The 21,840-nt window shown below is 42.3% G+C and overlaps 1 protein-coding gene across 1 annotated transcript in view; it reads left to right on the top strand.

The window, feature by feature from the left end:
• PRKCG (protein kinase C gamma) overlaps positions 1 to 21,840 on the top strand; it is a 634,337-nt gene that overhangs the window by 605,581 nt on the left and 6,916 nt on the right. The window contains 3 exon segments of the mRNA XM_040434717.1: positions 14,917 to 14,997; positions 16,554 to 16,661; positions 17,377 to 17,517. Coding sequence (XP_040290651.1) covers positions 14,917 to 14,997; positions 16,554 to 16,661; positions 17,377 to 17,517 — 330 coding nt within the window.

Here is a 21,840-nt window from a genome sequence, read left to right as displayed (position 1 = left end):
TATTCTGGCATCATATCAGCCACCACAGGAGAAGCCACCATTGAGTTACTTTGACCCCCGCACCCAGGAAGAGGAGAGAGGCACCACAGCACATATTCTGGCATCATATCAGCCACCACAGGAGAAGCCACCATTTAGTTACTTTGACCCCTGCACCCAGGAAGAGGAGAGAGGCACCACAGCACATATTCTGGCATCATATCAGCCACCACAGGAGAAGCCACCATTTAGTTACTTTGACCCCTGCACCCAGGAAGAGGAGAGAGGCACCACAGCACATATTCTGGCATCATATCAGCCACCACAGGAGAAGCCACGATTTAGTTACTTTGACCCCTGCACCCAGGAAGAGGAGAGAGGCCCCACAGCACATATTCTGGCATCATACTAACCACCACAGGAGAAGCCACCATTGAGTTACTTTGACCCCTGCACCCAGGAAGAGGAGAGAGGCCCCCACAGCACATATTCTGGCATCATATCAGCCACCACAGGAGAAGCCACCATTTAGTTACTTTGACCCCTGCACCCAGGAAGAGGAGAGAGGCCCCACAGCACATATTCTGGCATCATATCAGCCACCACAGGAGAAGCCACCATTGAGTTACTTTGACCCCTGCACCCAGGAAGAGGAGAGAGGCCCCCACAGCACATATTCTGGCATCATATCAGCCACCACAGGAGAAGCCACCATTGAGTTACTTTGACCCCCGCACCCAGGAAGAGGAGAGAGGCACCACAGCACATATTCAGGCATCATATCACACACAACAGGAGAAGGCCTCTTTCAGTGATTTAGGCCTTTGGACCCAGACAGAGGAGAGAGGCACCACAGCACATATTCTGGCATCATATCAGCCACCACAGGAGAAGCCACCATTGAGTTACTTTGACCCCTGCACCCAGGAAGAGGAGAGAGGCCCCACAGCACATATTCTGGCATCATATCAGCCACCACAGGAGAAGCCACCATTTAGTTACTTTGACCCCTTCACCCAAACAGAGGAGAGAGGTTCCACATCAGAGAATCAGGCATCATATCAACCACCACAGGAGTAGGCCACAATTTAGTTTATTTGACCCCTGCACCCAGGAAGAGGAGAGAGGCCCCACAGCACATATTCTGGCATCATATCACACACCACAGGAGAAGGTCTCTTTCAGTGATTTAGGCCTTTGGACCCAGACAGAGGAGAGAGGTCAGAGATTAGCTTCATATCCCCCAGCACAGCAGAAGACCGCTTTATTTGACTTAGGCCTCAGCACCCAGACAGAAGACAGAGGTAGCATGGCAGAGGTTATGGCTTCATGTCACCCGTTAGTTTAACCGGCCACTTTCATCTGGTTAGGCCCCGGCGCCCAGACAGAGAAGAGTTTCATTCAACTATGGGTTTCATAAAATTTGTATCAAATAAAGAAGTGGCCCGTAGCACAACAAGACATGTTTTAGGCAGTTAATAAGGACTACTCTGCACAAGGGAGGGACAGGTCCTGTGGGATCCATGCCTGGTTCATCTTTATGAAGGTCAGCTTGTCCACGTTGGCTGTGGACAGGCGGCTGCGCTTGTCAGTAATGACGCCCCCCTGCCGTGCTGAATACGCGTTCAGATAAAACGCTGGCCGCCGGGCAGGAAAGCACCTCCAAGGCATAACATGCTAACTCTGGCCACGTGGACAATTTCGAAACCCAGTAGTTGAATGGGGCCGAACCATCCGTCAGGATGTGGAGGGGTGTGCAGACATACTGTTCAACCATGTTAGTGAAATGCTGCCTCCTGCTAACACGTTCCGTATCAGGTGTCGGTGCAGATAGCTGTGGCGTGGAGACAAAACTTTTCCACATTTCTGCCATGCTAACCCTGCCCTCAGATGAGCTGGCCGTGACACAGCTGCGTTGGCGACCTCTTGCCACTCCTCTGCCTTCACCTTCCCACCTGTTCCCCTGTGACATGTGGGAATGCTCTCAAGAGCGCCTCTATCAGCGTGCGCTTGTACTCGCGCATCTTACGGTCGCGCTCCAGTTCAGGAATTAAAGTGGGCACATTGTCTTTATACCGGGGATCCAGCAGGGTGGCCACCCAGTAGTCTGCACACGTTAAAACGTGGGCAACTCTGCTGTCGTTGCGCAGGCATTGGAGCATATATTCGCTCATGTGGGCCAGGCGTACCCATGGGTAAGGACAAGCTGTCCTCTGTGGGAGGCGTATCGTCATCGTCAACCGTATCCCCCCAGCCACGCACCAGTGATGGGCCTGGGCTGCCACCCCGCTGTGAACTTGCGTCATCCTCGTCCCCCTCCACCTCCTCCTCCTCATCCTCCTCATCCTCCTCGTCCTCCAGTACAGTGCCTTGGCTGGCGACTTGTGAACCTGTCCTCTGCTGCTTAAACAAACCTCCCTCTGAGCCACTTCGAACAGACTGGCCCGAAAGTGTTAGAAACGAGCCCTCATCCTCCTCCACCTGGGCCACCTCCTCTAACATCATTGCCCTAAGTGTTTTCTCAAGGAGACATAGAAGTGGTATTGTAACGCTGATAACAGTGTCATCGCACTGGCCATGTTGGTGGAGTACTCGAAACAGCGCAGCAGGGCACACAGGTCTCGCATGGAGGCCCAATCATTGGTGGTGAAGTGGTGCTGTTCGGCAGTACGACTGACGCGAGCGTGCTGCAGCTGAAACTCCACTATGGCCTGCTGCTGCTCGCACAGTCTCTCCAGCATGTGCAAGGTGGAGTTCCACCGGGTGGGCACGTCGCATATGAGGCGGTGAGCGGGAAGGCCGAAGTTCCGCTGTAGCGCAGACAGGCGAGCAGCGGCAGGATGTGAACGGCGGAAGCGCGCACAGACGGCCCGCACTTTATGCAGCAGCTCTGACATGTTGGGGTAGTGGTGAATGAACCTCTGCACCACCAAGTTCAGCACATGCGCCAGGCAAGGGATGTGCGTCAAACCGGCTAGTCCCAGAGCTGCCACGAGATTTCGCCCATTATCGCATACCACCAGGCCTGGCTTGAGGCCCACCGGCAGAAACCACTCGTCGGTCTGTTGTTCAATACCCCGCCACAACTCCTGTGCGGTGTGGGGCCTGTCCCCCAAACATATGAGTTTCAGAATGGCCTGCTGACGTTTACCCCGGGCTGTGCTGAAGTTGGTGGTGAAGGTGTGTGGCTGACCGGATGAGCTGGTGGAAGCAGTGGAGGAGGAAGCCGAGTAGGAGGAGGAGGCTACAGGAGGCAGAGAATGATGCCCTGCGATCTAGGGGGCGGAAGGACGTGCGCCAAGGAACTGTCCGCCGGGGGCCCAGCCGCCACTACATTCATCCAGTGTGCAGTTAGTGAGATTATAGCGTCCCTGGCCGTGCTTACTGGTCCACGTATCTGTGGTTAGGTGGACCTTGCCACAAATGGCGTTGCGCAGTGCACACTTGATTTTATCGGACACTTGCATGTGCAGGGAAGGCACGGCTGTCTTGGAGAAGTAGTGGCGGCTGGGAACCACATACTGCGGGACAGCCATGGCCATCAGCTTCTTTGAAGCTGTCTGTGTCCACCAGCCGGAATGACAGCATTTCAAAGGCCAGCAGTTTAGAAATGCTGGCGTTCAGGCCAAGGGCTCGAGGGTGACTCGGGGGGAATTTGCGCTTCCTCTCTAAGGTTTGAGATATTGAGAGCTGAACGCTGCTGTGTGATATAGTGGAGACGCTACGCTAGTTGACGGTGGCGGTGGTGGTGGTGTCGGTGGCACATCCTCTGTTTGCTGCTCGGCAGGTGGCAACATTCCTCTCGAGGCGGAAGCCGAGGCAGCAGCGGTAGAGGGAGCAGGGGGAGCCTCAGCGAGTGCCTGGTTTTTAAGGTGTGTACCCCACTGCAGTTCATGCTTTGCATGTAGATGCCTGGTCATGCAGGTTGTGCTGAGGTTCAGAACGTTAATGCCTCGCCTCAGGCTCTGATGGCAGAGCGTGCAAGTCACTCGGGTCTTGTCGGTAGGACATTGTTTAAAGAAGTGCCATGCCAGGGAACTCTTTGAAGCTGCCTTTGTGGGGCTGGGTCCCTGTTGGCGATGTCCAGTAGCAGGCGAACTCTGGGGGCGGCGGCTCGTCTGCTTTGGCCCCCTGCTCCCTCTTTGGCTTCGCTGTTGTCTCGGTCTCACCACTACCTCTTCCTCTGAACTGTGAAAGTCATCGCCACGACCTTCAGTCCATGTGGGGTCTAAGACCTCATCGTCCTCTGCATCGTCTTCCACCCAGTCTCCCTCCCTGACCTCCTCCTGTTCAGTCTGCACACTGCAAAAAGACGCGGCAGTGGGCACCTGTGTTTCGTCATCATCAGAGAGTCGGTTGACTCTGCTGTGGTGGTATTCCCATGTCCTCTTCATCTGGAGACATAAGTGGTTGTGCGTCAGTGCATGGTATGTCTTCCTCCACTGGGGAAGGGCTAGGTGGACGCCCCTGGGAAACCCTGGAAGCAGAGTCTTCAAACAGAAGAAGAGACTGCTGCATAACTTGTGGCTCAGACCGTTTCCCTGATATGCTTGGGGGTGATGTGACAGACTGATGAGCTTGGTTTTCAGGTGCCACCTGTGCGCTTTCTGCAGAAGACTGGGTGGAAGACCATGTGGTGAACGTGCTGGAAGGACTGTCGGCCACCCAATCGATTAATGCCTGTACCTGCTCAGGCCTTACCATCCTAAGAGCGGCATTGTGCCCCACGAGATATTGCGGTACATTCTGCCGGCTAGTTGAGGGAGTTCGTTCCCTACTATGTGCGCCTGGGGCGGAACGGCCACGTCCTCTACCAGCAACAGAGGCTCCACGGACACCACCACGACCGCGTCCTCGTCCCTTAATAGTATTTTTCTTCATTGTTGCGATTCAACTCGCACCACAATGAAATATATTATTTTTTATAAGCAAAATCCTCTCACTGGAATACTTTCAGTCTTTTGACTGTATGGATTACAGATGGAATGACTGTTATATGTGAGTCCCGCTTTCTTTGACAGATTCTAGTATGGGTACATATATGTTTTCCCAACCCCAGCACATTAGTTTGCTAATTCCAGATGTATGAAACGCAGGCCTAAACTGTATATAGTATATTGAACGCCAGATAAACTAACTTGGCCTTTTTTAAATAAAAAAAATTCCCTCACTGGAATACTTTCAGTCTTTTGACTGTATGGATTACAGATGGAATGACTGTTATATGTGAGTACCGCTTTCTTTGACAGATTCTAGTATGGGTACATATATGTTTTCCCAACCCCAGCAAATTAGTTTGCTAATCCAGATGTATGAAACGCAGGCCTAACTGTATCTAGTATATTGAACGCCAGATAAACTAACTTGGCCTTTTTTAAATAAAAAAAATTCCCTCACTGGAATACTTTCAGTCTTTTGACTGTATGGATTACAGATGGAATGACTGTTATATGTGAGTACCGCTTTCTTTGACAGATTCTAGTATGGGTACATATATGTTTTCCCAACCCCAGCAAATTAGTTTGCTAATTCCAGATGTATGAAACGCAGGCCTAACTGTATCTAGTATATTGAACGCCAGATAAACTAACTTGGCCTTTTTTAATAAAAAAAATTCCCTCACTGGAATACTTCAGTCTTTTGACTGTATGGATTACAGATGGAATGACTGTTATATGTGAGTACCGCTTTCTTTGACAGATTCTAGTATGGGTACATATATGTTTTCCCAACCCCAGCACATTAGTTTGCTAATTCAGATGTATGAAACGCAGGCCTAACTGTATCTAGTATATTGAAACGCCAGATAAAACTAACTTGGCCTTTTTTAAATAAAAAAAAAATTCCCTCACTGGAATACTTTCAGTCTTTTGACTGTATGGTTTACAGATGGAATGACTGTTATATGTGAGTACCGCTTTCTTTGACAGATTCTAGTATGGGTACATATATGTTTTCCCAACCCCAGCACATTAGTTTGCTAATTCCGAATGTTATGAAAACGCAAGCCTAACTGTATCTAGTATATTGAACGCCAGATAAACTAACTTGCCCTTTTTTAAATAAAAAAAATTCCCTCACTGGAATACTTTCAGTCTTTTGACTGTATGGATTACAGATGGAATGACTGTTATATGTGAGTACCGCTTTCTTTGACAGATTCTAGTATGGGTACATATATGTTTTCCCAACCCCAGCACATTAGTTTGCTAATTCCAGATGTATGAAACGCGAGGCCTAACTGTATCTAGTCTATTGAACGCCAGATAAACTACTTGGCCTTTTTTAAATAAAAAAAATTCCCTCACTGGAATACTTTCAGTCTTTTGACTGTATGGATATCAGATGGAATGACTGTTATTGTGAGTACCGCTTTTCTTTGACAGATTCTAGTATGGGGTACATATATGTTTTCCCAACCCCAGCACATTAGTTTGCTAATTCCAGATGTATTGAAACGCAGGCCTAACTGTATCTAGTATATGAACGCCAGATAAACTAACTTGGCTTTTTTTAAATAAAACAAATTCCCTCACTGGAATACTTTCAGTCTTTTGACTGTATGGATTACAGATGGAATGACTGTTATATGTGAGTACCGCTTTCTTTGACGATTCTAGTATGGGTACATATATGTTTTCCAACCCCAGCAAAATTAGTTTGCTAATTCCAGATGTATGAAACGCAGCCTAACTGTATCTAGTATATTGAACGCCAGATAAACATAACCTTGGCTTTTTTAAATAAAAAAAATTCCCTCACTGGAATACTTTCAGTCTTTTGACTGTATGGATTACAGATGGAATGACTGTTATATGTGAGTACGCTTTCTTTGACAGATTCTAGTATGGGTACTTATATGTTTTCCCAACCCCAGCACATTAGTTTGCTAATTCCAGATGTATGAAACGCAGCCAAACTGTATCTAGTATATTGAACGCAGATAAACTAAACTTGGCCTTTTTTAAATAAAAAAAATTCCCCTCTCTGGAATACTTTCAGTCTTTTGACTGTATGGATTACAGATGGAATGACTGTTTTTGTGAGTACCGCTTTTTTCGACAGATTCTAGTATGGGTACATATATGTTTTCCAACCCCTAGCACATAGTTTGCTTATTTCCAGATGTATGAAACGCAGGCCTAACTGTATCTAGTATATTGAACGCCAGATAAACTAACTTGGCTTTGTAAATAAAAAAAAAAATTCCCTCACTGGAATACTTTCAGTCTTTTGACTGTATGGATTACAGATGGAATGACTGTTATATGGAGTACCGCTTTCTTTGACAGATTCTAGTATGGGTACATATATGTTTTCCCAACCCAGCACATTAGTTTGCTAATTCCAGATGTATGAAACGCAGGCCTAACTGTATCTAGTATATTGAACGCCAGATAAAACTAACTTGGCCTTTTTTAAATAAAAAAAATTCCCTCACTGGAATACTTTCAGTCTTTTGACTGTATGGATTACAGATGGAATGACTGTTATATGTGAGTACCGCTTTCTTTGACAGATTCTAGTATGGGTACATATATGTTTTCCCAACCCCAGCACATTAGTTTGCTAATTCCAAGATGTATGAAACGCAGGCCTAACTGTATCTAGTATATTGAACGCCAGATAAACTAACTTGGCCTTTTTTAATAAAAAAAAATTCCCTCACTGGAATACTTTATGGCTTTTCACTGTATGGATTACAGGTGGACTGGTATTAGTAGGGGTGACACAAGCACACCCAAGTCCCTGATGTAGGATTTCTATGGCACAGACCACTATTACAAGTGATTAATGGACGTTGGGAGAGATTGTGCTGCAGCACTAGTCCCAAGATGGCCGCCCGCCTATCAGCCCAGTAACATGTGCCACAAATGGTCTGCACAACCTTTAAAAAAAATAGCCTTGGACTGTGCTGCTAATCGCTATTGGTCTGAATCCCAGGTGTAGATGTCTGACTTGTTTGGAGCTTTGGAATGCACACTGTGGCAGCTTCTGCTGCAGCACTACAGTCGCCAAAATGGCGGCCGGCGGTCAGCCCGGGTACATGTGGATGGAAAAATCACTCTGGCCACTCTAAAAATAGCCAATCCCTATCAAAAAAGCAGCTCAGCTGCAGTTGTTCAGATGAATCACAGGTGGAGGAGAGAAATCTGCTTCCAGTTATTCAATTATCCCTGCCTATTCTCGCCTAGCATCAGCTGCGTCTATCCCTGTTCTATTCACATCAGGACGTGAGCACGTCCTGACGTGCGCACAAGCTTATAAAGAGGCTGAGTCACATGCTGCACTTGGCCAATCACAGCCTTGCCAATAGTAGGCATGGCTGCGATGGCATCTTAGGGCAGTAGTATGATGCATGTTGATTGGCTGCTTTGCAGCCTTTCAAAATGCGCCAAAATACATGCCGAACGACGAACCCGAACCCGAAACTTTACGAAAAAAGTTCGGGTTGGGTCCGTGTCACGAACACCCCAAAATTCAGGTACGGACCCGAACTATGCTCGAACTGTTCGCTCAACACTAACCTTAAGCAGTGCATGCATGACAGCCCTGGAATTTCACATAACTGGAAGACTTGCAAGGAAGAATGGATGAAAGATCTCTTGGCTGACTACAAAAGTGTTTATAAGCTGTAATACTTGCCAAAGGGGGTGATTCTAGGTACTAACCATGCAGGGTACCCAAAGTTTTGCTTTGGGCCCTTCTTTTTTTAAAATATGAAAATAAAAGATAGTTTTTGCTTAAAATACAAATGGAATATGTCATCTTTCATCAGGCAATTCAGGCAGAGGGAAGTTTGCAGTACTAGTCAAAATAAGATTTGGTCCAGGAACAGATTCACGTCCAAAACAAGTTCCTCTTCAGGTACCAGCAGGTTATGACACAGATTCATGGTTCTGATTGAGATTTAAGATTAGGATAACGTGTATAGTTCAGAGAAACAGCCACTAACTAGTGCAAAGACAGGAGAAGTGGCCCTAGTGCCACAGTACACATGATTCAAATACACTTCTATTGTGGAATATATATATATATAAGGATAGAGCTAATTTTCCCACTGGGAATAATTTCCGCAAAACATAAAAAAATGGAATTCTCTTAGTTCTGGATTAGCAAGGTAATGATAGCATAATATATAACATAACATCTTTTAGAAAAAAAATTGGGGTTCTTACAAACACTTTACAAATGGTGGATTTATATACAAATCAACACATTATAAAAAAGTATTATCAACTTATCAACTGTTATCTGACTAGTTATGAAACAGATTGTTTAACCCGTTCAGGACCAAGCAATTTTTCACCTTTCTGCCCAGGCTATTTTTAGCAAATCTGACATGTGTCACTTTATGTGGTAATAACTTTAAAACGCTTTTACTTATCCAGGCCATTCTGAGATTTTTTTCTCGTCACATATTGTACTTCATAAAAGTGGTAAAATTGAGTAAAAAAATGTCATTTTTATTTATAAAAAAATTGCAAATTTACCAAAAATTTGAAAAAAATAGCAAATTTCCAAATGTCAATTTCTCTACTTTTATAATAGATAGCAATAGCTCCAAAAATAGTTACTACTTTACATTCCCTATATGTCTACTTCATGTGTGGATAATTTTCTGAATGCCATTTTATTTTTTGGGGACGTTAGAAGGCTTAGAAGCAAATCTTAAAATTTTTCTGAAAATTTCCAAAACCCACTTTTTAAGGACCAGTTCAGGTCTGAAGTCACTTTGCGATGCTTATATAATAGAAACCACCCAAAAATTACCCCATTTTAGTAACTACACCCCTCATAGTATTCAAAACTTATTTTGCTAACTTTGTTAACCCTTTATCTGTTCCATAAGAATTAATGGAAAATGGAGATGAAATTTTAAAATTTCACTTTTTTGGCAGATTTTCCATTTTAATATTTTTTTTTCCACTAACAAAGCAAGGGTTAACAGCTAAACAAAACTCAGTATTTATAGCCATGATTCTTTAGTTTACAGAAACACCCCATATGTGGTCGGAAACTTTTGTACGGGCACACGGCATTGCGCAGAAGGAAAGGAATGTCATATGGTTTTTGGAAAGCAGATTTCACTTGTATAATTTTAAGCTGCCATGTCACATTTGAAGACCCCCTGATGCACCCCTAAAGTAGAAACTCCAAAAAAGTGACCCTATTTTAGAAACTATACCCCTCAAGGTATTCAAAACTGATTTTTACAAACTTTGTTAACCCTTTGGGTCAGGGATGGCCAACCTGTGGCCCTCCAGCTGTTGCAAAACTACAACTCCCAGCATGCCTAGAATGTCTACAGCTATAAGCCTACAGCAGGGCATAGTGGGAGTTGTAGTTTTACAACAGCTGGAGAGCCACAGGTTGGCCATTCCTGCTTTAGGTGTTCCACAAGAATTAAAGGAAAATGGAGGTGAAATTTCAAAATGTCACTTTTTTGGCAGATTTTTCATTTTAATAAATTTTTTTCCACTAACAAAGTAAGGGTTAACTGCCAAACAAAACTTAATATTTATTACCCTGATTCTGTAGTTTACAGAAACACCCAATATGTAGTCGTAAACTGCTGTACGGGCACACGGCAGGGCGCAAAAGGAAAGGAACGCCACATGGTTTTTGAAAGGAGGATTTCACTAGGATAATTTTAAGCTGCCATGTCACATTTGAAGACCCCCTGATGCATCCCTAGAGTAGAAACTCCCAAAAACTGACCCTATTTAGGAAACTATGGGATAAGGTGGAAGTTTTGTTGGTACTATTTTAGGGTACATATGATTTTTGGTTGCTCTATATTACACTTTTTGTGAGGCAAGATAACAAAAAATAGCTGTTTTGGCACCGTTTTTATTTTTGGTTATTTACAATGACTTATGTAGTGGCAAATTTTTTTCAGTATGAAATGACAGTTTTATTGGTACTATTTTAGGGTGCGTTTGACTTTTTGATCGCTTGCTATTACACTTTTTGTGATGTAAGGTGACAAAAATAGCTTTTTAGGGGCTAGGTCATGTGATATTTTTATGGTGCAGGTCATTACGGATGTGGCAATACCTAATATGTATACTTTTTTTTATTTATGTAAGTTTTACACAATGATATAATTTTTGCGGGATATCCTTTTTGCGGGATGAGATGACGATTTGATTGGCACTTTATTGGGGTACATATAACTTTTTGATCGCTTGCTATTACACTTTTTGTAATGTAACGTGACAAATAATAGCTTTTTTGACACCGTTTTTATCTTATATTTTTTACGGTGTTGACCCGATGGGGTTAGGTCATGAGATATTTTTATAGAGCAAGTTGGCGGTGATACGTAATATGTTTACTTTTTTATTTATTTTTTTACATTTAACACAATAAAAGCATTTTTGAAACTCATTTTTGAAAAATCATGTTTTAGTGTCTCCATAGTCTGAGAGCCATAGTTTTTTTTATTTTTTGGGGCGATTCTCTTAGGTAGGGGCTCATTTTTTGTGGGATGAGGTGAAGGTAAGATTGGTACTATTTTGGGGAGCATATGCCTTTTTGATCACTTGGTGTTGCACTTTTAGTAATGTAAAGTGACAAAAAATAGTTTTTTTAGCACAGTTTTTATTTACATTTTTTGACGGTGTTTACCTGAGGGGTTAGGTCATGAGTTATTTTTATAGAGCCGGTCGATACGAATGTGGCAATACCTAATATGTCTACTTTTCCATATTTCTTTACTATTTTTTTGACTTTTTTTTTTAAAAGGACGCTTTTTTTTACTTGAAACTTTTAATTTTGTTCTGTAAAAATTTGAAAAAATTTACTTTTTTTACACTTTACTTTTTTTCCTATTTGGGACTTCAACTTTTGGGGGTCTGACCCCCTATAGAATGCATCACAATACTTCTGTATTGTGATGCATTGGCTGTAAGTGTATTACCAGGGTAATACACTTACAGGCTGCTTCCTGTGAGATCCAGGGGGCTGGATCTCACAGGCTCTCCCAGAAGGCAGCCACAATTCCTAAGGAAGGCATCAGGCTGCCTTCCCTGCCATCGGGACCCCGTCACAGCAGTGCAGAGACCCGATGGCCACCCTGCACATGTCTGAAGTCTGCACGTGCCACTGTCAGCGCTGACCGCAGCCGTGCAGGGGTTAATGTGCTGGCATCGGTGATTTTACCTATGCCAGAGCATACAGCTCCTGCACCCGCCCGATCTGCGCGCCGTACATGTGGCGTTAAGTCACATCCGATTGCGGCGTACATGTACGGCGCTGGGTGTTAAGGGGTTAAATGTAAGGATCCATTTACATGGGCAGATCATCAGGACAAAAGTTTCTATGAATGCCCGTTCCCAATATTTGACCTATGTAATTCTATGTATGTTTTGCTCATCGATCAATTCATCTCTTATGTGTCACTTAAAATTTAAAAATAAAAATTATTGTCAGCAGCATATCTCTGTGGCTCATGCTTTGTGATAGATTTGGCACATCATGCTTGATATATTCGACACTTTTCTTTATGCCACCTGTTAGCTAAAGGTCCCTTTACACTGCTCAATGCAGCAGATGATTGTCAGGAGGAAAGTATTCCTTCCTGACAATCACCTGCTTGTCAGTGGAAGAGACACATGCAGTGATCTCCTCCACAGTATAGGGAGGAGGGATTGCTAATGCCATCATTTGACCCCATACAGGATATTTGTTTGCCGGCAGCAGAGTGCAGTTTAGAAGGCAGGATCTGCTGCCATCAAATAATGATTTAGGTGACTGTGACCTCACAAATGATCTTATTACCAAATGACTAAGGAATTTGCACATCCTTCAGGTAATCAGTGGCCCCCCCTATACTAACAGATAATCACTAACGAGCATTCCTACAAACTCTTGCTAGCTATTATCTGGCCAATGCTTAAGCAGTGTAAAGGGTTCTTTACTTTATACCAATGTTCTCCAATTTGTGTCTCCAGCCGTTGCAAAACTATACCTCCCATCATGCCCTGACAGTTGTATTGTTGTAGGTTGGAGATTAAAATGGCATTATTAATGACTAGGCATTAATTAGAGGACGCAATTCTTGGCTTGTCCCAGGTGCTGGCAACACATGCTACTCCACTGTATATACAGTAACTACAAACTAGATTCCAAAAAAGTTGGGACACTATACAAATCGTGAATAAAAACTGAATGCAATGATGTGGAGGTGCCAACTTCTAATATTTTATTAAGAATAGAACATAAATCACGGAACAAAAGTTTAAACTGAGAAAATGTACAATTTTAAGGGAAAAATATGTTGAATCAGAATTTCATGGTGTCAACAAATCCCCAAAAAGTTGGGACAAGGCCATTTTCACTACTGTGTGGCATCTCCCCTTCTTCTTACAACACTCAACAGACGTCTGGGGACCGAGGAGACCAGTTTCTCAAGTTTAGAAATAGGAATGCTCTCCCATTCTTGTCTAATACAGGCCTCTAACTGTTCAATCGTCTTGGGCCTTCTTTGTTGCACCTTCCTCTTTATGATGCGCCAAATGTTCTCTATAGGTGAAAGATCTGGACTGCAGATTGTCCATTTCAGTACCCGGATCCTTCTCCTTTTGCAGCCATGATGTTGTGATTGATGCAGAATGTGGTCTGGCATTATCTTGTTGAAAAATGCAGGGTCTTCCCTGAAAGAGATGACGTCTGGATGGGAGCATATGTTGTTCTAGAACCTGAATATATTTTTCTGCATTGATGGTGCCTTTCCAGACATGCAAGCTGCCCATGCCACACGCACTCATGCAACCCCATACCATCAGAGATGCAGGCTTCTGAACTGAGCGTTGATAACAACTTGGGTTGTCCTTGTCCTCTTTGGTCCGGGTGGCATGGCGTCCCAGATTTCCAAAAAGAACTTTGAATCGTGACTCGTCTGACCACAGAACAGTCTTCCATTTTGCCACACTCCATTTTAAATGATCCCTGGCCCAGTGAAAACGCCTGAGCTTGTGGATCTTGCTTAGAAATGGCTTCTTCTTTGCACTGTAGAGTTTCAGCTGGCAACGGCGGATGGCACGGTGGATTGTGTAACGTATTTTTCCTTTAAAATTATACATTTACTCGGATTAAACGTTTGATCTGTCATCTACGTTCTATTACAAATAAAATATTGACATTTGCCATCTCCACATCATTGCATTCAGATTTTATTCACAATTTGTTTAGTGTCCCAACTTTTTTGGAATCCGGTTTGTACTATACATGTAAAGTCTTATCGGTCAGGTAGCTTGGAGACATCACCATCAGAGGTGACACTTGAAGTTTCTGGGTCCCAATGCAAAATCTGTAAAAGGCTATCTTATGCCATTCATGCTGTTGGCATTTGTTCATTTAACTTGACCCTCAGGCACTAGAACCTGGACATAAAGACAACCTCTGAGCCCCCTATAGATAGGCCCCTAGCTGCCATCCATGTTTTCTCACTATATGATCAGTGAACTGTGTTCATACAATCATTGTCACACAATTGAAACGTCTCACTGATCTCTGTCCTATAAAGGCTATGTGGTCTTTTGGCTGCTCGAATGTTTGTAATGCCAGACCACCTCCGTTTTCAGTGGACTAGGTTATAGTCTCAGCATTTTAGGACTTCTGTTTAGAAGATAAATCCATAAAGTGTTACGTTTCTAATAAAGACTTATTGCCTCTATATAAAATAACATTGATCATCAAGTAAAGCACTGGTTTAGTGAGTCTTAAAATTGTAAAGGGATCTGTATTACATTGTCTGTGTCCAGGTATAATACTGTAGAATAGGTCTAGTTTACAGCACATCTTTTTTTTTTCTTCTAATCCCACTCCTCAGATATTTTACTACACAACTTAGCAGTCAATTAGGTCAAATCTGTACAGTGCTTAGCAGCTTGTATTGATTTCATCTTCCAATAATGTGCATTTTTTCAGATTATTGCCTATCAGCCTTATGGGAAGTCAGTGGATTGGTGGTCCTATGGGGTTTTACTGTATGAAATGCTTGCAGGACAGGTAAGTGCCCACAGTTTATTATATCATATTATTACTATTCAGTCTCTTTCACTCAGAGGAGTGTTACCCCCTTAGTTGCCAAATTGCATTTGGAAATGTGGCAATGAAACAAATTTAGACATACCAATGCTGATAGTGCTGGTATAACCCAAAAAATATGTTTTATTCACCCATGTGCCATATGATATTTAGCTAACAAGTCTGCTGGGTGTTACTTATCTGGTAAAGTGTTCAGTAAACCCTCCCAAACCCTGCTTCTCTGGCCTTCAGTGATGACTCCAGTCTTCCTTTTGGACATTCATTGAATGATGCATGGGCCATACTTACAATGCTCTGTGTGACATATCATGCACACTGTACAGGTCAAAAGTAGACAAGAATGAAGACCTGAGGGCTGCATGCAGGTAGAGATGAGCAAAGTTATCAAAAATTTGATTAAGCTGCTTCGCCAAAGTTCACAAAGAGATTTGATTCATTATGAATTACTTCATCACGAATCGTAATCCATTGTATTCACTGTAGCAGGTGCAATGATGGAAAACGACGATCGCGCCGCCCCCCGTCATTGAACCCCTCAGATGCCGCGTTCAACGCTGATTGCAGCATCTGACAGTCACATTGAGACCTTTCAGGGGTTAAAAAAAAAACTAACTCAACCTCATCCATTTGCTTGCTGTCATCTTGATTGAATAAAATGTGCCAGCTCGATAACATGGTCATGTCCCATGTCAGAGACAGATTTAGCGTGTTTTCTTCTATCAAGATGGCCGTAATGGCCTCTCCGCAAGCAAATGGATAAGGTATGTTTTTTTTGTTTTTTTTTACTGCCATTTCAGTAAAAAAGTATTTGTTACCACTAAGCACCAGGAAATTCAGATTCAAGGCAAATCAAATTTTTCCCGAAATTCGGCTTGAAGTTAATTCTTTGCTCAACACTAATTACAGGCATCTGTCAGCAGATTTGTACCCATGAAACTGGCTGACCTGTTACATGTGCCCTTGGCAACTGAAGACATCTGTGTTGGTCTCATGTTCATATGTGCCCACCATGCTGAGGGAAAAAAAAGTGTTAATTTATGCAAATAAGCCTCTAGGAGCAACAGGGGTGTTGCCGTTACACCTAAAGGCTCTGCTCTTTCTGCAATTGCTGCACCCTCTGAACTTTGATTGACAGATCTAGGCAGTGAAAACATGATCATGTCTGGTCCTGACTTCTCCTAAAGTCTAAGTACAGAGGGTGCAGCAGTTGCAGATAGAACTAAACCTCTAGGTGTAATGGTAACGCTCCTGTTGCTCCTAGAGGCTCATTTGCATATATTAAAACATCCTTTTTCTCAGCAATGTGGACACATATGAACCTGGGACCAACACAGATGCCTTCAGCTGCCAAGTGCACATGCAACAGGTACAAATCTGCTGACGGATGTCATTAAATCTTCCACAATATGAGCTAATACGGTGTTGTATTCCATTTTGTCTTATTCCATTCATCTTTTATTTTTTATGATGATAGAAAAGGAATTAAAATTTATGGTAATGTCTTCATGTTACAACAGCCTCCCTTTGATGGTGAAGATGAGGATGAGTTATTCCAGTCCATCATGGAGCAGACTGTATCTTATCCAAAATCCCTCTCCAGAGAGGCTGTGTCCATATGCAAAGGGGTAAAAATATTTTTATTTTACTATTACTATGTACATATAATTATAATTGCAACTTTTAATTTGTGTAATATCAATCCACACCTAAATCGATCAACCAATTCAGCCAAATTGAACTCAAATTAAAGTTTGAACAATTTGTTTCGGTGGGTGTCCGACACCCGGGAACCCTGCTGGTCAGCTGTTTGAGAAGGCACCAGCGCTTCAGTGAACTCAAAGGGGAAAATCAGCTACCAATCTACAACAGGAATTGTGTTGTTTTTGTCATTACTGCAATCTGCTTGAAAATCTGTCTGGAAATTCCACAGCAATTCCAAGTGCACGTAGACGTGACCTTATGCATATTAAAAGTAGGCCTTTTAATGTGTTAATCACAATTTCTTTATTCTACTGGAATTGAAGTTTCGCCCACATCTTTAAGACTGTCCAAATAAGATGCCAGTTTCAGAGTTTACGCCATTTTACACAGCGAGATATCATTCACTCCTTGCCTAAATTACATTTCTGTCAAAGAAATGTATTTTCTCATCTTCCATGTCTAGATTCAAAACAAGAAATTGTTTCTGTAATCAACATTAGGCTCTTATCAACCGGAAGAAAATGTCTTTGCTGTATGTTGTGAGTGATGGTTTAATTCACTGCAGAATTCATTAAATAGACTGGAAATCACATTTACATATAGACCGGCTAATATCTGTAGCTTTTTTTATTATGATAGTTGCTTACAAAACATCCTCTAAAACGACTCGGATCTGGCTGTGATGGGGAGCGGGATATACGTGATCATGCATTCTTCCGCTGGATTGACTGGGAACGTTTAGAGCGTCTAGAGATCCAGCCGCCTTTCAAACCACGTCCTGTAAGTTCAAATCTTTTGCAAATGTATTTTTATACAAATGAAATGAACATTCTGAAATATTTATTTGTTTTGTATTTTAACCCCTTCCCGACTAGCGTTGTTCTAGTACGGCTCAGCGGGATGTGACTTGCCGCCCAGTACCGTACTATTACGGGCTGCAGATTAGGCTGGTGCAGAATCTGCGCCCGCCAGATCACCTGCACGGTACCGGCTGTTCCCGTTAGCCTCACCCCTGCTGAATGCGTCGGCATCAGTGAAAACATCAATGCCGGCGCATTAACTCCTTCTATGCCGCAGTCAGTGGGACGTGCACAGCATTGGGACCTGCCTTCTACGGGTGCCCAGGAGATCCAGCCTCAGGCTGGGTCTGCTAGGCAACCTGTTAGTGCATTACTCTGTGTACAGATCTATTGTAATGCATTGCAGAGGGGATTAGACCCCCAAAAGTTAAATTCAGAAATAAAGTTAAAAAAACAAAAAAAAAATGGTGTTTTTAATAAAAAAAAACTAAAAGTTTTTATAAAATAAAAAAAACACACATATTAGGCATTGGCACTTTTATAAAAATAAAAAAAACTATAGTTGTCAGAACATGAGACACTAAAACATAATTTATTTTTTTGTTTCAAATATGCTATTATTGTGATAGAGGGAAATAATAATAAAAAAAGTATACATATTAGGTATCGCCGCATCCATAACAACCAGTTCTATAAAAATATCACATGACCTAACCTCTCAGGTGAACACTGTAAAAAATAAAAACTGTATAAAAAAAAACATTTGTCACCTTACATCACAAAAATTGCAACACCAAGCGATCAAAAATGCGTATGCCCCCCAAAAAATAACAAATCAAACCGTCACCTCATCCTGCAAAAAATGAGACCCTACCTAAGACAATCGGTCAAAAAATGAAAAAAGCTATAGCTCTCAGACACTAAAATATGATTTTTTTTGTTGCTTCAAAACTGCTATTATTGTGCTAAAGTGAAATAAATAAAAAAACTGTAGGCACATTAGATATTGCCGCGTCCATAACAACCTGCTCTATAAAAATACCACATGACCTAACCCCTCAGATGAACACCGTAAAAATAGTAAAATAAAAATAGTGCCAAAAAAGCTATTTTTTGTCACCTTACATCACAAAAATTGCAATACCAAGCAATCAAAAAAGCATATACCCCCCAAAATAGTACAAATCAAACCGTCACCTTATCCCGCAAAAAAGGAAACCCTAAATAAGATAATTGGTCAAAAAATAAAAAGCTATGGCTCTCAGACTATGGAGACACTAAAACATAATTTCTTTGGTTTAAAAAATGCTATTATTGTATAAAACTTAAATAAATATTAAATAGTATACATATTAGGTATTGCCACGTCCGTAACGATCTGCTCTATAAAATTGTCACATGAACTAACCCCTCAATTGAACGCTGTAAAAATAAATAAAAACTGCCAATTTTTTCGTCACCTTGCCCCATAGATTGTAATAATGAATGTAAAAAAATCATATGTACTCAAAAATTGTACCAGTAAAAATGTCAACTCTTCCTGCAAAAAAAATGTCCCCGCACAAGACGATCAGCAGAAAATTAATAAAAATAAGGCATTCAGAAAATGAAGACACAAAAACATAATTTGTTTTTCCAAAAATGCTTTATTATGTAAAACTGAAACAAACAAAGTAGACATATTTGATATCATTGCATCCGTAACAACCTTCTCTATAAAAAATAGCACATGATCTACCCTGTCAGATGAATGTTGTAAAAAATAAAAAAATAAAAACGGTGCCAAAACAGCCATTTTTTGGTTACCTTGCCTCACAAAAAACGTAATATAGAGCAATTAAAAATAATAATATGTACCCCAAAATAGTACCAATAAAACTGGTACCTTATACCCTAGTTTCCAAAATGGGGTTACTTTTTGGGAGTTTCTACTGTAAGGGTGCATCAGGGGGGCTTAAAATAGGACATGGCATCTAAAAACCAGTCCAGCAAAATCTGGCTCCTAAAAACCATATGGCTTTCTGTGCCGCGTGCCCTTACATCAGTTTACGACCACATGTGGGGTGTTTCTGTAAACCTCATAATCAGCGTAATAAAATATTGAGTTTTGTTTGGCTGTTAACCCTCGATGTGTTAAATAAAAAAAATGGATTAAAATGGAAAATCTGCCAAAATGTGAAATTTTGAAATTTCATCTCCTTTAATTCTTGTGGAACACCTAAAGTGTTAACTACGTTTGTAAAATCAGTTTTGAGTAGCTTGAGGGGTGCAGTTTCTACAATGGGGTCATTTATGGGGGGTTTCCACTATGTAAGCCCCACAAAGTGACTTCAGACCTGAACTGGCCCTATAAAGTGGGTTTTGGAAATGTTCTTAAAAATTTTAAGAATTGCTTCTAAATTTTTAAGCCTTCTAACGTCCTAAAAAAATAAAATGACATTTATAAAATGATTAAAGTGAATGGTATAGAGGCTCACCCGTCTGTTAGCAGGGATATGGTGCTCTTGTCAAAATTGATACACCCAATCAATAGTAAAATAAGTGATAATTGAACTAGTAGTGACAGGCACTCATTATCTCCAACCACCCAGAGACTATGGGTCAAAATTAATATTTATTACAACCACTATATACACATACAAACACACCCCCACATAGAATACTCATGAAAAATTAAACATTTTAAAATTAGGTCTAGTCAAGTTGTGTGTGTCAGCAGACGTGGTTAATTGGCATTGATGTCATAATTAATTGATGTTTGTAATATATCCGTCTGTCGTCTGGCACACACATGGACTTCCTAATATTAGACTATGGGGATATATAGCACAATCCCATATATATCAAATTGATCGCTAAAAAAAATTAGATTGATCACAATAGAGTTAAATGTTCAAATAAAGACTAAAAGGGCCTTAGCGCTGAGAACACATGTGAAAAAGAAAAATGTTAAAATGGTTAAAATGTCCACAAAGGGTTAATCAACCCCAAAAAAGGTTTCCACCGTGATAGTATAAGTTTTGAATCCATTCAAAAGTTACTCAATCATATTGGTGTAGCATGATTTGTATCCCATAAGGGGTATAGTTAAATTCAGTAAGTAAGTCTGTCTTTTTGGCGTGTTAGTTAATACTGGGATGTCACTTACACTGATAATCACAATGGTACTAATAGTCAATAGAGTTACTACCCGCCGTTGTTCCGTGGCGTCCCACGTGTCAGGCTGGGTATAAAGTTTTTTATCTCCCTCCTGAAGAATTGGGTGCAGGCGATACCTTATCCTCCGGCTGCGCCGCTCCTGAAGGTTTGCATTCGGCGTCCCCCGTGGCTCAATAGTTCGGAGGTCAAACTGTCACGTGTGTTGGCACTTTTACTTGCGGTCCCGCCGTCAGTAAAACACTGGGAGGAGGATTGTAGGTTTCAGAGCGGCGCTTGTGTGTAGGTTCGTCGCAACTTTGCTCTTATTATTTGTCCATGTATATATAAATGGGAGTCATCCAGATTTGCAGGTATCAAACCACCAGAGACATCAGTGGCTACCCGCAAGGTTCTTAGTCTCCCCTTTTAGGCTACTTTCACACTTGCGTTCGGGGTTCCGCTTGTGAGCTCCGTTTGAAGGCTCTCACAAGCGGCCCCGAACGAGCTCAGAATGCATCAGTTTTGCACCGTTTGGCCTCCGTTCCGCTCAGCAGGCGGACACCCGAACGCAGCTTGCAGCGTTTTTGTGTCCGCCTGGCCGTGCGGAGCCGAACGGATCCGTCCAGACTTACAATGCAAGTCAATGGGGACGGATCCGTTTGACGTTGACACAATATGGTGCAATTTCAAACGGATCCGTCCCCCATTGACTTTCAATGTAAAGTCAGGAGTCCCCTATTAATATACCATCAGATCAGGGTTTTCTCCAATCCGATGGCATATTTTAACTTGAAGCGTCCCCATCACCATGGGAACGCCTCTATGTTAGAATGTACCATCAGATTTGAGTTAGATCGTGAAACTCAGATCTGACAGTATATTCTAACACAGAGGCGTTCCCATGGTGATGGGGACGCTTAAAGTTAAAATATACTGAGAACTGTGTACATGACTGCCCCCTGCTGCCTGGCAGGTGCTGCCAGGCAGCAGGGGCAGACCCCCCCTCCCCCCCTGTATTTAACTTATTGGTGGCCAGTGCGGACCCCCCTCCCTCCCTCCCCAGTATTAAATGTGACCAGTGCGGCCCCCCTCCCTCTATATTCATTGGTGGCCAGTGCGGACCCCCCTCCCTCCCCAGTATTAAATGTGACCAGTGCGGCCTCCC

The sequence above is a fragment of the Bufo bufo genome, chromosome 1, assembly GCF_905171765.1.
Source record: "Bufo bufo chromosome 1, aBufBuf1.1, whole genome shotgun sequence".
NCBI classification, from domain to species: Eukaryota; Metazoa; Chordata; class Amphibia; order Anura; family Bufonidae; genus Bufo; species Bufo bufo.
Note: the sequence above shows the minus strand (reverse complement) of the source record. Positions and strands in the feature narration are given on the sequence as shown.